A 12,405-nucleotide genomic window follows, 5' to 3' on the forward strand; every position below is an offset into this window, starting at 1 on the left:
CTGACAGATGTGTGCATGCACTCTTCCAACCACATAGCACAGCCTGAGTCACTCCTTTCATGAATCAGATACTAGTCTTCCTTATCTTACTTGGTGATGTGTTTAACATCCTTAAATATTCATTGAGGCAAAGAGTGAAAATTACTCTATAACCCAGTGGTTATGAGATTTATCTGAGAGATGGAGGACATCACTTTCAATCCCTATCCCAGGTAAAATTTATAAAATGTGGAAAAGCAATCCCAGGAGAGACTTGAATAATTATTTTCTTCTGAACTAGACCAGAATTTCAGACCACAGTGTTGGAAACTCTGCATGGAGAGAGGAAATACAGGTTCAAATTCACTTAAGCAGAAGAAGCAGCAGTCCTGGACTAGTAATATCATAACTGAATCCTGTAAATTCTGGGTCCCTACATAATAAATACTCTTATCAGCACCTCTATTTTTTATTTTTTTCTTAATATATCCATTACTTTCCTAACATAATCTATGCATTGTACGATTTGCTATACTACATATAGAACTCGTTTAGCATAACTTGCTTAGTGTAAGTAGCTAAATTTGCTGAAGCTTTAAGCTGCAAACTGTGAACTTTCACCTAAATATGTTGAACTTTTAGCTAGATAAGTAAAAGAAGGCCCCAGAGCCACTTCTAGCCACCAGATAAAGAAGCTGCCTTCATTAACAGAAGCTGCAAGCTTAGAGATAAGAAATGGCCCTAGAGACAATGAGAAGATCCAATGTAGAATGGGAAGATCTCAGGCCCTAATAATAATACGGGCCTGTTCTGTTTCATGAAGGGTAGGAATTTAGATTGTAAGGGGATAATCCCCTGTGGATTTCTTCGCTCGAGGTCCCTTGTCTGAGGCAATACGCTTGAGCTGTAGTACTATTAATAAAGAGTACTTTTTTCAGAGTTGGTGGAGCACCTCCCATATGAGAACAGGCTGAGAAAACTGGGGATGTTCAGCTTGGAGAAAAGAAGCTGTGTGGATACCTCATAGCAGCCTTCCAGTATCTGAAGGGGGCCTACAAGGATGCTGGAGAGCAACTCTTCATCACGGACTGTAGTGATAAGACAAGGGGAAATAGGTTCAAACTGAAACAGGGGAGATTTAAGTTGGATTTAAGGCAGAAATTCTTTACTGTGAGAGTGGTGAGGCACTGGAACAGGTTGCCTGAGGAAGATGTGAATGTGTCATCCTTGGCGTTCAAGGCCAGGCTGGACAGGGCTTGGAGCAACCTGGTCTAGTGTAAGGTGTCCCTGCCCATGACAGGGGGTTGGAGCTGGATGATCTTAAGGTGCTTTCCAACCCTGGGATCTCATGGTCCTTCCCAGCCTGTTATTCTATTATTCTATGATCTTTTGGCTTATCAATTCAGTAGAAACCTAGAGTTGAACCCTGTTATTGTGGCTGGCATGTATAAATTCCATACACATAAAAGCATGAATTTACTAGCAAAGCCATAAGACAGCCACTATCTTAAGTTTTAATGCATGTCTGCAAAGTGTGCTTCTGCAAAGTTGTTTCCAGGGCCATGCTTCCATCAGTCTGTTAAATCTGTATGTCTGATCCCAAATCAACGCAGTTTGTCATCTAATTCCACATCTGCCTCTTTGAAGCTGTCGTTTGCTCTTGCAAGATTATTTGATTATGACTCAAATAGCAACATGTTTTTCTCTAGGGGTCATCCCTCTCTGATTTTACACTCTCTACACAGACTAATTGGTTGCATGCAGAACAAGCACTATGACATTTCCTTGGCCATTAATAAGTAAAGAGATGTTAACAAACAGCAGGCTTTAGGGAGATTTTTTTCAGCTAAGAAAGGAACAAAAATCAAACAGGGAGGGAGGGAGGGAGGGAGGGAGGGAGGGAGGGAGGGAGGGAGGGAGGGAGGGAGGGAGGGAGGGAGGGAGGGAGGGAGGGAGGGAGGGAGGGAGGGAGGGAGGGAGGGAGGGAGGGAGGGAGGGAGGGAGGGAGGGAGGGAGGGAGGGAGGGAGGGAGGGAGGGAGGGAGGGAGGGAGGGAGGGAGGGAGGGAGGGAGGGAGGGAGGGAGGGAGGGAGGGAGGGAGGGAGGGAGGGAGGGAGGGAGGGAGGGAGGGAGGGAGGGAGGGAGGGAGGGAGGGAGGGAGGGAGGGAGGGAGGGAGGGAGGGAGGGAGGGAGGGAGGGAGGGAGGGAGGGAGGGAGGGAGGGAGGGAGGGAGGGAGGGAGGGAGGGAGGGAGGGAGGGAGGGAGGGAGGGAGGGAGATGGGGAAAAAAATCAGTACCTGCACAACAAAAAGACTGTGAAAGATAAAAACACCCAAACATCTGCTTGAAACTCAAAGATAGAAGCCTTTGGTTAAAAGTAATCTTAGGAGCTCTCCCCTCAGGTTTGAACACAGCTACATCTTTTTCTGACAGCTCTTCTGTGCAAGCAGAAGCATTTGGGAACCCCCTTTCTCTGCTTTAAGTACCTGAATCACTTTTTGCCACATTTGCAGAAAAGCTAATGAAAAACATCTATGTTGCTCAGGACCAAAATGACAACTAAAATGCTGTAAGTTGACGTATGTTTTGTGTTAGTCTGCCATGCAGATATAACATATAAAAGATTAGATCCTTTCTCTGTTCTGCATAAGAATTCTTACGCCAACAAGATTCAACACAGTAAGAGGTAAAAAGAGAAATTAGCCATAGGGCTGAGCAGGTTTGTCAGTGGATACACAGACATGAACCCAACCTGAGCTCTTGCTAAGGCAAGCCTGTCTTTTTGTGTTGCTTGGGTGGAAAACAGTGCTCTTGGGGCCTTTTGGCTATGAGTAAGAACCCTCATTCCCAGTACCTGTGGGAATATAAGCTGTGTGCTCTTCTCCTCAAGCTAGGCACTGATGCTCCCCTAAACAGGCAGTTAAAATATCTTCTGATTTTTACATTTTCTCATTTACATTCTGTGTACATTCTTTGCTGACACATCTGTAAGTGCTATACTGCTTTATGCAAATAGCTACAGATGAATGCTGCATGGAGAGGGAAAAGGCAACCAAATCAGCCCCTGTGCAGAACGTGTGTGTGAGAGTGATCAGTCACTTTACCAGCTGGCTTACCAGATACAAGGGCCTCCTGATACATAAGTGTGGATGAGACACCAGCCACATGTGCACCCAGTGTTTGAAAATAACATTTTAACAGGTAAGCATGTTCCTCTAGGGCTACCCCGTCCTATGGTGGTATTTAGTTTGCATCCATGATTGGTACAACCCTACCTTGTGAGCTCTGCTGTTCCCACTGGTATAGACAGGATTACCCTCCCAAGGCAGAGCCATTTATAGCAGACAGACACAACAGTGTATCTGGATGGTAAATAGCATGTTTCCTTCCTTCCAATGAAATGGAAATGTATTCAACCTATTGATTATCATAATATACCAAGGTTTTTCTAATTAAAGTCTAGAGCACAATGGAAATACTGCTATGAGGATTCAGAGCTCTGTTTTAAAGCACTTAGGCAAAAAGGTTTCAGTACTACCAGTATGAAGCATTATTGGTTCTAAGGAGCGGCAACTCTGCAGTGACAACACCCTCTCTGTGAAACCGAATCTAATGTTCACTGAGTGTGTCATTAACAAACATAATTCCAAATTGCAACAACATATATCTAGCATGATGGATTAGCACATCATGTCAAGCTTGTAACTTATAACTAGTTTATTAGACGATCTCAGGTCAAACCACTCTTCTTCACACCAATAAAATCTGTTAATTTATATTTACTAGCAGCAAAGAATTTGCTAGAAGTTGTGTATCACACTTAAGTTTATGCTAGAAACTGCAAAAGTCTGCTAAGCCTAGACATTACCTATATCAACAGAGCTTGTCTGAATTACCTTACCCAGATTCTCCCCTGCTCTATCTGTCACATATGAAAGCTAAACTGAGAATAATTGCCTCTTCTATTCCAGAGGCGTTTTCTGGTACTGATATTTTGATCAGGGAATACATTTTTTTCATACCAAATCAACACAGCTCTGTCAAGAAAAGTCCATAGGTCAAATCAGCTGTGACACATACACTTTAAATTGGTAAATGATGAACCCTCAAAGGATATTTTTCTAGATATACTTGCCCTGTGGATAATCACATGGCTGACAATCAACCACTCCTAACTCTCTGTAGACTGGCAAAGGGGAAGATACTGGAAGTAGAACATGTGGAGGTATAGAAAAAACAGTAAGGCATCTTTAAGATGGTTAAAGGAAGGTCCTAAAGTATCTAGGCTATGCAGCACAATAACAAAGTATTGAGGCACAGCAGGCTCTCAGAAAACTCAGGCTGTCTTCTGCTGTATTTTATTAGACTATTGACTGCTGAAGAGAGGATAGAAAACAAGAGAAATTACAAAGACACTGGAGATGGCCAAAGACTAGCTACTGGCTCTGCTCATTTTTCATTTTGGAAGTTCTCTCCTTTCTCTCCCTTCTGCCACATGCTGTGCTAAATTTTGATTAAAGGCTCTAACAAACTTCACATTTCATAATTCTGTAAGGCATCTAGCTATTCAGGCTGTACTTCCTTTGCATTTTTGATCAAGACTCTGGAAGAGATGAAGCACTACGAGCATCTTAAGAACCTGCTGAAGTAGTAATGTGGGCAAGTACAGGAACACAGAATCATAGAAGAGTTTGGGTTGGAAGGGACCTTCAAAGATCATCTAGTTCAACCCCCCTGCAACAAGCAGGGACATGGTCAACTAGATCAGGTTGCTCAGAACCACATCCAGCATATCAAACAGTCTATCAGCTCTAGGCAGACATCCAGAGTAACTGCATGTACTATGTAGGATACCGGTCTTTTGATAGCACCAAATTTGTCTATTAATGCTAAATTTGAGCATTAAAATTCAAAACAGTCAATGCTTTTGCAAAAGGAGGGTGCAGCCTGGGGGCTGGATTTACTCACTGCATATATCTCCCTCATCTTCTCCCTCGACGCAGTCCTTGATGAAGTCACACACCTGCCCCAGCCTGATCGCTGTTCCATTCCAGCAGCTGAAGGAACCCTCCAGAGCCATTTTTGAGCCAGAAGCAGACCCTAAAGAAAAAGGAAACAAAACCTACTTCAGATTACTGAATTACCTTCCTCTTAAGCAACAGGTCATAGGATCCTGGAAAACACCTTGTGAAATCCCTTCCTTCCAATAATCACTTGATACAATACTTATTTTGACCTGTCTGATCTTTTCAAGTACCTAATGGTACACCTAACAGAGAATTTCAGTTCCCCAGGCATTTCTAGTGTTTTAACTTGGAAGGCATCTCTGACCCTTGAAAAGAGGGCTGAAATTCTTCAGCCTGCTTTGTGGTACTTTCCCAAGAACAACACAATATGTATGATACATTTTTAATTGTGTATGAATTTACTGCTAGACTGACAGTCCTGAAGATGTATATCTTCTCTGTCTAGCTCAGGAATAACATAGCTGCAGGATTTGGAAAGAATACAAGCTTTCATCATGCCCTCCCATCAACATGTATTACCTATGACTTGGGTGTATAACATTGCCATCTTCTCTCTGCAAGACAGAAAACAGTCTGATCTCTGCTTGCAGTTTTCTTTCTCTTCTACATCCACTCCTCCATCCCTTCCCCTCAAGTCAGGAAGCTCACAGCAGACTACATGTACCAAGATAAAATCACTAATTAATTTCACCTATGCTAAGCAGCAAAAGGCAGCCAGCAATGTGGAAAGGAGCCAACTCTTACGAAATGAGGCCACTGAACATTACAATTAGAGGCCAGTATCATCCATTCAGAAATTATCCTGAGTACTTGTCGCTGGAGGCACATGATTCCTTTGATAGCTGAAAAGTCAGACATCATCCAGGCGGATGGGTATGATTTTCCTTACCGTAGGAATTCTTACAAGGGCATGCAGAGATACGACAAGAGGAAATGGTTTTAAACTGGAAGAGGCTAGATTAGACATTAGGAAGAAGCTCTTCCCTGTGAGGGTGATGAGGCATTGGCACAGGTTGCCCAGAGAAGCTGTGGCTGCCCCATCCCTGGCGGTGTTCAAGGCCAGGCTGCATGGGGCTTGGAGCAACCCGGTCTAGTGGAAGGTGTCCCTGCCTATGGCAGGGGGTTGGAACAAGAGGAGCTTTAAGGTCCGCTCCAACCCAAATCATTCTGTGATTCTATGAATTCACTCATCCCCAGTGGCTCAGATACTAAGAATAAGGCCTTTTTTCTTTTTTTTTTTTTTGTTTAAGAGACACATGCTGCAGATCAGCCACCTCAAGAAGGCAGTAAGTAGTCCAACAACATCCTATAGTCAGTACATATTGAGGAGGATAAACTCAAAAAGCAGCAGAGCTCCTTACACAGAAATTTGGGTGTAGATGCAATTCACCAAAACCTTTCTGACCTTTTGCAGAGAGATCTGCTTCCAGTCACTGCTCCTAGAAGGCAAATCCAGAAGTTCAAAGAGGCCTGTGCTGCAAATTCCCCATTGCAACACCTCCTGCCCTGTCTCATATTAGATGGGTAAATGCTCAAGATTAAACCAAAGCCTCTGGGCAGAGTGAGCCATTGTTTGCCTAACTCATCTGTGCTTGCTGAACAGCACAGCTACATCATGTTCTCTGGTACTACAGGGAGTTGGGAATCACTGGCAATTCAATTAGACGTGCACTTGATACTTTTATTTATATTGTCTGCCAAAAGTAAAAATTAATGAAGCATGTAGGAAAGCAACCACTATTTTTCTTCAAGCTTATTTTATGGTGCAAATCAATTCAGGAGTGGGGGGAATACATGCCAAACCTTTTTAATAAAGGACCCCAGCTCCTGAAAAGGGTGCTCTATGTGGCTGTCAGCTCAATGTTTTTGAGTGCCTCAGAGCAATTCTGGCCTGCTGCATACAGGCTGCACAGTGTCCTTGTATTTCAGGCAGGGTCAAAGCATGACAATAGAGGACAGCTTCGCAGGAAAAATAGACCAAGTAACTCAGAGCTGGTTGCTGACAATTTCTGCAGGCCTCTGGGCAAGGCTTTAAGGCAATGAGAGGATATCTATCTTCCTTGGCTTTGCTGTGCTCCTTGTAAAAATGCACTCCTAGTGACACTGCTGAGAGCCTTCCTTATGTTACATGCAAAGCTCTTTGCATGTCACAAGCTGGATGCAGCAGGCTCAGGCCAGTGTGCAAATGGATGCTAGAGAGCTGTCAGAAGTCATGCTGGTAACTCAGGAGGTGTCCCCTTCTCCTAGGGGTATGCAATGAACCTGAGCAGCACCATGTTGCTGGAAGGACCCCTAAAGAAAAGTTAAAGAGACACATCCCAGGGCACTTCTATGAGGTTAGTAACATCATGACACTCTTGAAAAAGATACCTTCAAGTCCTAGTCAAATTCTGAAGTACTTCCATCTCTCTGAATTACCCCACAGATGGTTTTGAACCCCACATTTATTACCAGCTCTCATGTCCTACTCTGTTTATCTGCAATCTTTTCCACAATGTCTGTGTTTTATCCCAGCAGCTGCTGGGATATGATACGCAGAGATTCAGAGGAGGGGTTATTGTAGACAATGGAGTTGTTCTGTTTACTCAGTTCATTATAACCTTGTAAAGGAATTCAGTTTTCCAAGCACATGACTGCATTATTACAAATTATAATGGAACCAAGGCATTCAAGAGCACCTACTGTCTTTCCAGATGTCTTTGTTGCAGCCTAGGAGCACAAATCTCCTGAAGTCAACCGACTGTACTGTTTAAAAGTCCAGGAGCTTTTCCTCCAAAACAAAGCAGCAGATTTGCATGCTCATTTATCTCTGTGGAGACGGGGCTTGAATTAGCTCAGATTTGCATTAGACCCATATATACATGCTCCTTGTATAGGATGGAGAACACAAATAGCAAAGCTGCAGCCCGGGGAGTGGCTGGGCTCTGTGACAGTACGTGATTCATTCCTGTCTCCTGTTTGCTTGCTTACCATGTGCACAAACGCAAAATGAATTGGATAAAGGAGATGATTAACTAGCAAAACAAATAGATAGTGAAAAAGCACCCAAATACAAATGACCCTTTTAATGGGCCACTTGAGGCAGCTGTTTGCATCCAAGCTCAAGGAAACTCAATTTTTAATTAAAATATTTTGTAACAAAAATAGACATCTGATCTTTTCATTTCCCAGCCTAAACTGCTCTTGGCAAGGTGAGCCAGAATGACCCAGATTGCTGAGTGAAGTGGCCTCTACTCACACCCAGAAGATGTGTAAGTAAGGAAATGAATGGTACCAAGCAAGTATCAAAGTAAAATTTGTGGGAGACATCCTTTATATTTACAGCAGTGTTTACGTAGCCAGTGGCATCCATAAATTATAGCAGTCATTAAGCTGTACCACGGCTGGCTTGGAGTCTTATAAATCATTATTTAAACAGCAGCATTAAACAAATGGCATTTCAAGCTCTAAATTGGAAGGAGAAACAAACAACTCCTTGGGGAACACGTGCTGACTTTATACCTCACAGGTTCTGCTTCTGAACAGAGTCCAGCCTTGGCAGTGTTTAAATCCAGTACCAGACTCTGGACACAAATGACAGCCTGGGCTCTTTACTGTCCACGCTTTTGGACTTAGTTTCCATATAGCAGTATGGAAAGGGGAAAATCATGTGGCTTACCCTATGCAGGGTAAACAACTTACTGCTCAGACTGTGGAGCCACAGGGGATGTATTTCACTCCTCAGCAGATTCTCTCTGTCTTGGGTTGCCTCTTCTTTCCTCCCCTCCCTTGAGAGGAGCTGGCAAACTCTGGTGGATCTTTCTCTGAGGAATGTGGCCAGAAAGATTATGATGTTTGATCTCCACAAAATAGGAACATTCAGCTTACTGCCACCACACTTGGCCAGGTAGGATGGAAGACTGAAATTTTTATAGGCTTTCACAAAGATATCCCTTATCTTGCAACATGGCTACACTGCTAATTATTACTTAGGACTAGTCAAGCTGAACATAACTATGCCTTCACAGGTTACATTCAACTTCTCAGGCCATAATTTATAATGCTACTGAAAGATCTTGGGACCAACACAGCCAAGTAAAGCCTTCCCACTCAGCCCACATTAAAACAAGAGATCTTAACAGGACAGTATCTGGTTGTTGTTCAAAAACCCTGTCATTTGTATTCTGCAATAAAAGGTGAAGAGAATTGCAAAGACCTGGGATGAATGAGCATGTTTTACCAACAAGCTCTAAGCTATCCCTGAGGAGCTTGGCTGGGCACAGATGAATTGGTTCCAGTGGTTCTTGGGGCAAGACCCTGTACGCACACAAGGTAAAAAACATCCATTTTTAAGTGCATGTATGTAGTTAAGAAATATCTATCCATGGAAATCCATCACATCTGCCTCACCATGTGTGCTGCCTCTCAAAAAAGAGAAATTTTCCTACTATTTAATTACAGCTCTTAAAATTATTTTGTAATGGGCTAGCACTGCTAGTCTAACATTCCTCCACCAAAAATCGGGGATTGTGCAACCTTACTGACAACGCTTATCTGTCACAAGTATTTGTCATTAATTTTCCTCTCCTCCTCCTTTGGTTTAAGGCTTCAACTCAGATGTTTAACAAGAGAGTACTGGGAGATTTAAAGGTTGCGTGAAACACAGAAAAGCTGCTGTCTAGCTAGAAAAAGACAGTGAGAATTCCGGTGAGTTTCTGATAATTGATTTTTCTCCCAGGCACATCATTTCCTCATTCAGTATCTCCATCCCTCCAGCCTTACTGCAGCGCAGAGGTTTGAAAGCTGATGGCTCACTTGGCACTGAAGATAGCCCTGCTCCAGGACAAAGTCCATTTTCTAGTGCCACGAGTCATTAATAGCCCTGCTTTCACCATTAGAGAAGTTGGAAGGTATGAAATAAAAGAGGTAGGAAAGCGAAAGAAGAGAAAAATGAGTTCATGTTTAAGGGAATTGAAGCCATCCTTGGCAAATGGCTATTGAACTCCCAACATGATATAGGGCAGATCACATAAATCAAAACTTGCACAGCGAGCTACACTACCCTCATTTTCCAGGCACCCACCCCAGGACACCTGTATTCAGATCTGCAAAACAGCCAAGTGGTCACAGCTGCAAATAAGACCAGTAAGAGAGACCTGGAAAACAGAATGTCCTAAAAAAATGCTTTGAATAAAGTCAGGACTCCAGGTTTCTTACACCAGGCAGCCAAAATTACTCAACACTTCATAATTTCTGACTTTAATCTTTGCAATAGCATTGTTACTGTTGCTGTCATTGTCTAAGGATGCAAGTGAAGTCTCATTTGTAGGAGAAAGTGATCTCTTTTTATTACACTGCCTATGTCAGGCAGAAAAAGCAGCCCATGTTTAGATATGCCTGAAAGCTTGCCCATTTTTTTTTTTTCAGTTAGATAAATTGGCTTTAATCTTATTTCACTTCCTATACATAAAATGGGAATAAGCTTCTCTCAAGAGCTCTGTGATGCTCATTTCATTAAAGTTTGTAAGGAACTAAGATGTTATGAGAGCCATGAAAAAAAACCTGTAAGGAAATTATTTATCTTTATTATATATCTTCACAGTACGGATGGAATAATTTATGGTATAAAATGAACAGGATAATGCATTTGATGAAGACAGGACAGAGGATCGTAAATAACCTCCCACTGAGGGAGCATCCCCCCTACTCTGCGTGCTTAGAGGGTGCAGCATTCCCACAGTGAGCTACTCTAACACCAGAAATCTTGCTCATTACAGCCACGTAGAAACAGGATTTTCACTTCACCAGAAATGTCAAGATTTCAAAATGCATCTACTTCTAAAATAAAAATGCCCAATTTTCTCAGACAGTTTCAAAACAATCCTGGGTTGAAAATACTGACTAAAGAGGTTTCAACACATAACTAAATATTGTCATAAACCCAGGAAATTTGAAAAGATGTGAATTCAGACAAAGATAAAATGTGAGGCAGGAAACTCAAGTGGAAACTGGCCGGTCTGCAACTCACTCTTGTCGATAGTTCAGCCAGCTCGGTGCTAACATGCTCTGCCTCTCCGCTGCTGCTGTTTCAAAGTAGGGATGCTACGCTCAGCGTACAGATTTGAAAACATCTGCTCCTTCAGCTTTCCCTAGTGCCAGTATGATTGCTTACACTGAAGAAAGCTTCACAGCACACCTGAGGAGCCAGCACTTGTTCACTGCCATGTTTCAGCAGCATGAACTTTCTCCAGAGCCATGCAGCATTCAGACTAGCCAGGTTCCCCTCTTGGAAACCTTTTTGACCAGGTATACTTACTTGTCCTACCTTCTGACTGAATAACTTCCCAACATTAATGGTGGTGTGATGTATTTTTAATGAATTTACAGCAATAACTAGCTTCCTTAAAACTACAATGAAGTACAAATTTGGAATAAAAAAAAATGTTAGCTGTATTTCACACGTTCTCATTTTTCAATTAGGGAAGTTGACTGAGGATCTAATACTTATATTCACGGCTCCTGAGACAGCAAATAATTGCTGAATGCAATAAATGACATGATAATGTTTTTCCCTATTAATCTTGCACAAAATCTTGATGCTTTTTTGTTGGCTTTTTTTTTTTTTTTTGGCTAGGGCTCATGGTAACATACATATTTTTTCCTGTTATTTGCTTATTAATGAATAAGCAGCTCCAACAGCACGTTGAAAAATTAACACTAAGCAAGCAAACAGCAGCGGCAAGTTCTATAAAGGAAGTGTGGTTTTCCAGCATGCAGTGATCCCTACATATTCTGTGGTATCTAGAAAACTGAAAAAGGCCAAAAGAGATGGAAAATACTTATTCCCACATACCTATGAAACACTGTGTATGCACAGACTTTGGACCTTGTAATTTTACTTTACACAGCAGATCTTTAAGGTTTCCATCCCCAAATATGAACATCCTGACTTAGAACAATACAATGGGAGAGAGGAATTTTGTTAAAATTCCAAATCTCATTTCTTTTGGTTGCTTTTTGCTGCTCTTGTTTCAGTATCAGACTGCATTCAACTCCCTTGTCTCTCAGGTACCACTGCAGCTTCATGAGATTAAAAAAACCCCAACAAAACAAAAGACCTCACAGCCTCCAGCTGTCATACCTCTCCTAAAAGCAGTGATCACTATATTTGCAACAGTAAGCAACTGGTTAAGAAAAAAGACCAGAAACCCCTTTTCTGTGATTTTCTGTGAAATCTTCAAAATACAAACCTTGGAGAGGGAAAATAAAAAACTCCAACTTCTATTATTAGCTCTGTCATCCCCATCATAGGCTTGCAGACCAGCTCTCACCCACAGGAAACACGGGCCAGACTGATTGCTAGCTCACTGGAAGATGAATGCTGCTTGCCACATGTGGTGGATGCTGTCAAAATCATGAGG

The 12,405-nt window shown here is 42.3% G+C and overlaps 1 protein-coding gene across 7 annotated transcripts in view; it reads right to left on the minus strand.

Moving 5' to 3' along the window:
• ALK (ALK receptor tyrosine kinase) overlaps positions 1-12,405 on the minus strand; it is a 317,234-nt gene that overhangs the window by 76,893 nt on the left and 227,936 nt on the right. For 5 of the 7 annotated variants that reach the window (XR_010612843.1, XR_010612847.1, XR_010612844.1 and 2 more), the window contains one exon: positions 4,947-5,078. Coding sequence is in view for 1 of the 7 variants with exons in the window: in XM_065679710.1 (XP_065535782.1) it covers positions 4,947-5,078 (132 nt within the window). In the remaining 6 variants the exon portion in view is untranslated. Of the gene's footprint in view, positions 1-4,946; positions 5,079-5,524; positions 5,559-12,405 lie in introns of those variants that run through there. The other 2 variants (XR_010612845.1, XR_010612848.1) reach the window with 2 other exon arrangements.

This window comes from Lathamus discolor, chromosome 5, assembly GCF_037157495.1.
Source record: "Lathamus discolor isolate bLatDis1 chromosome 5, bLatDis1.hap1, whole genome shotgun sequence".
Lineage (NCBI taxonomy): Eukaryota > Metazoa > Chordata > Aves > Psittaciformes > Psittacidae > Lathamus > Lathamus discolor.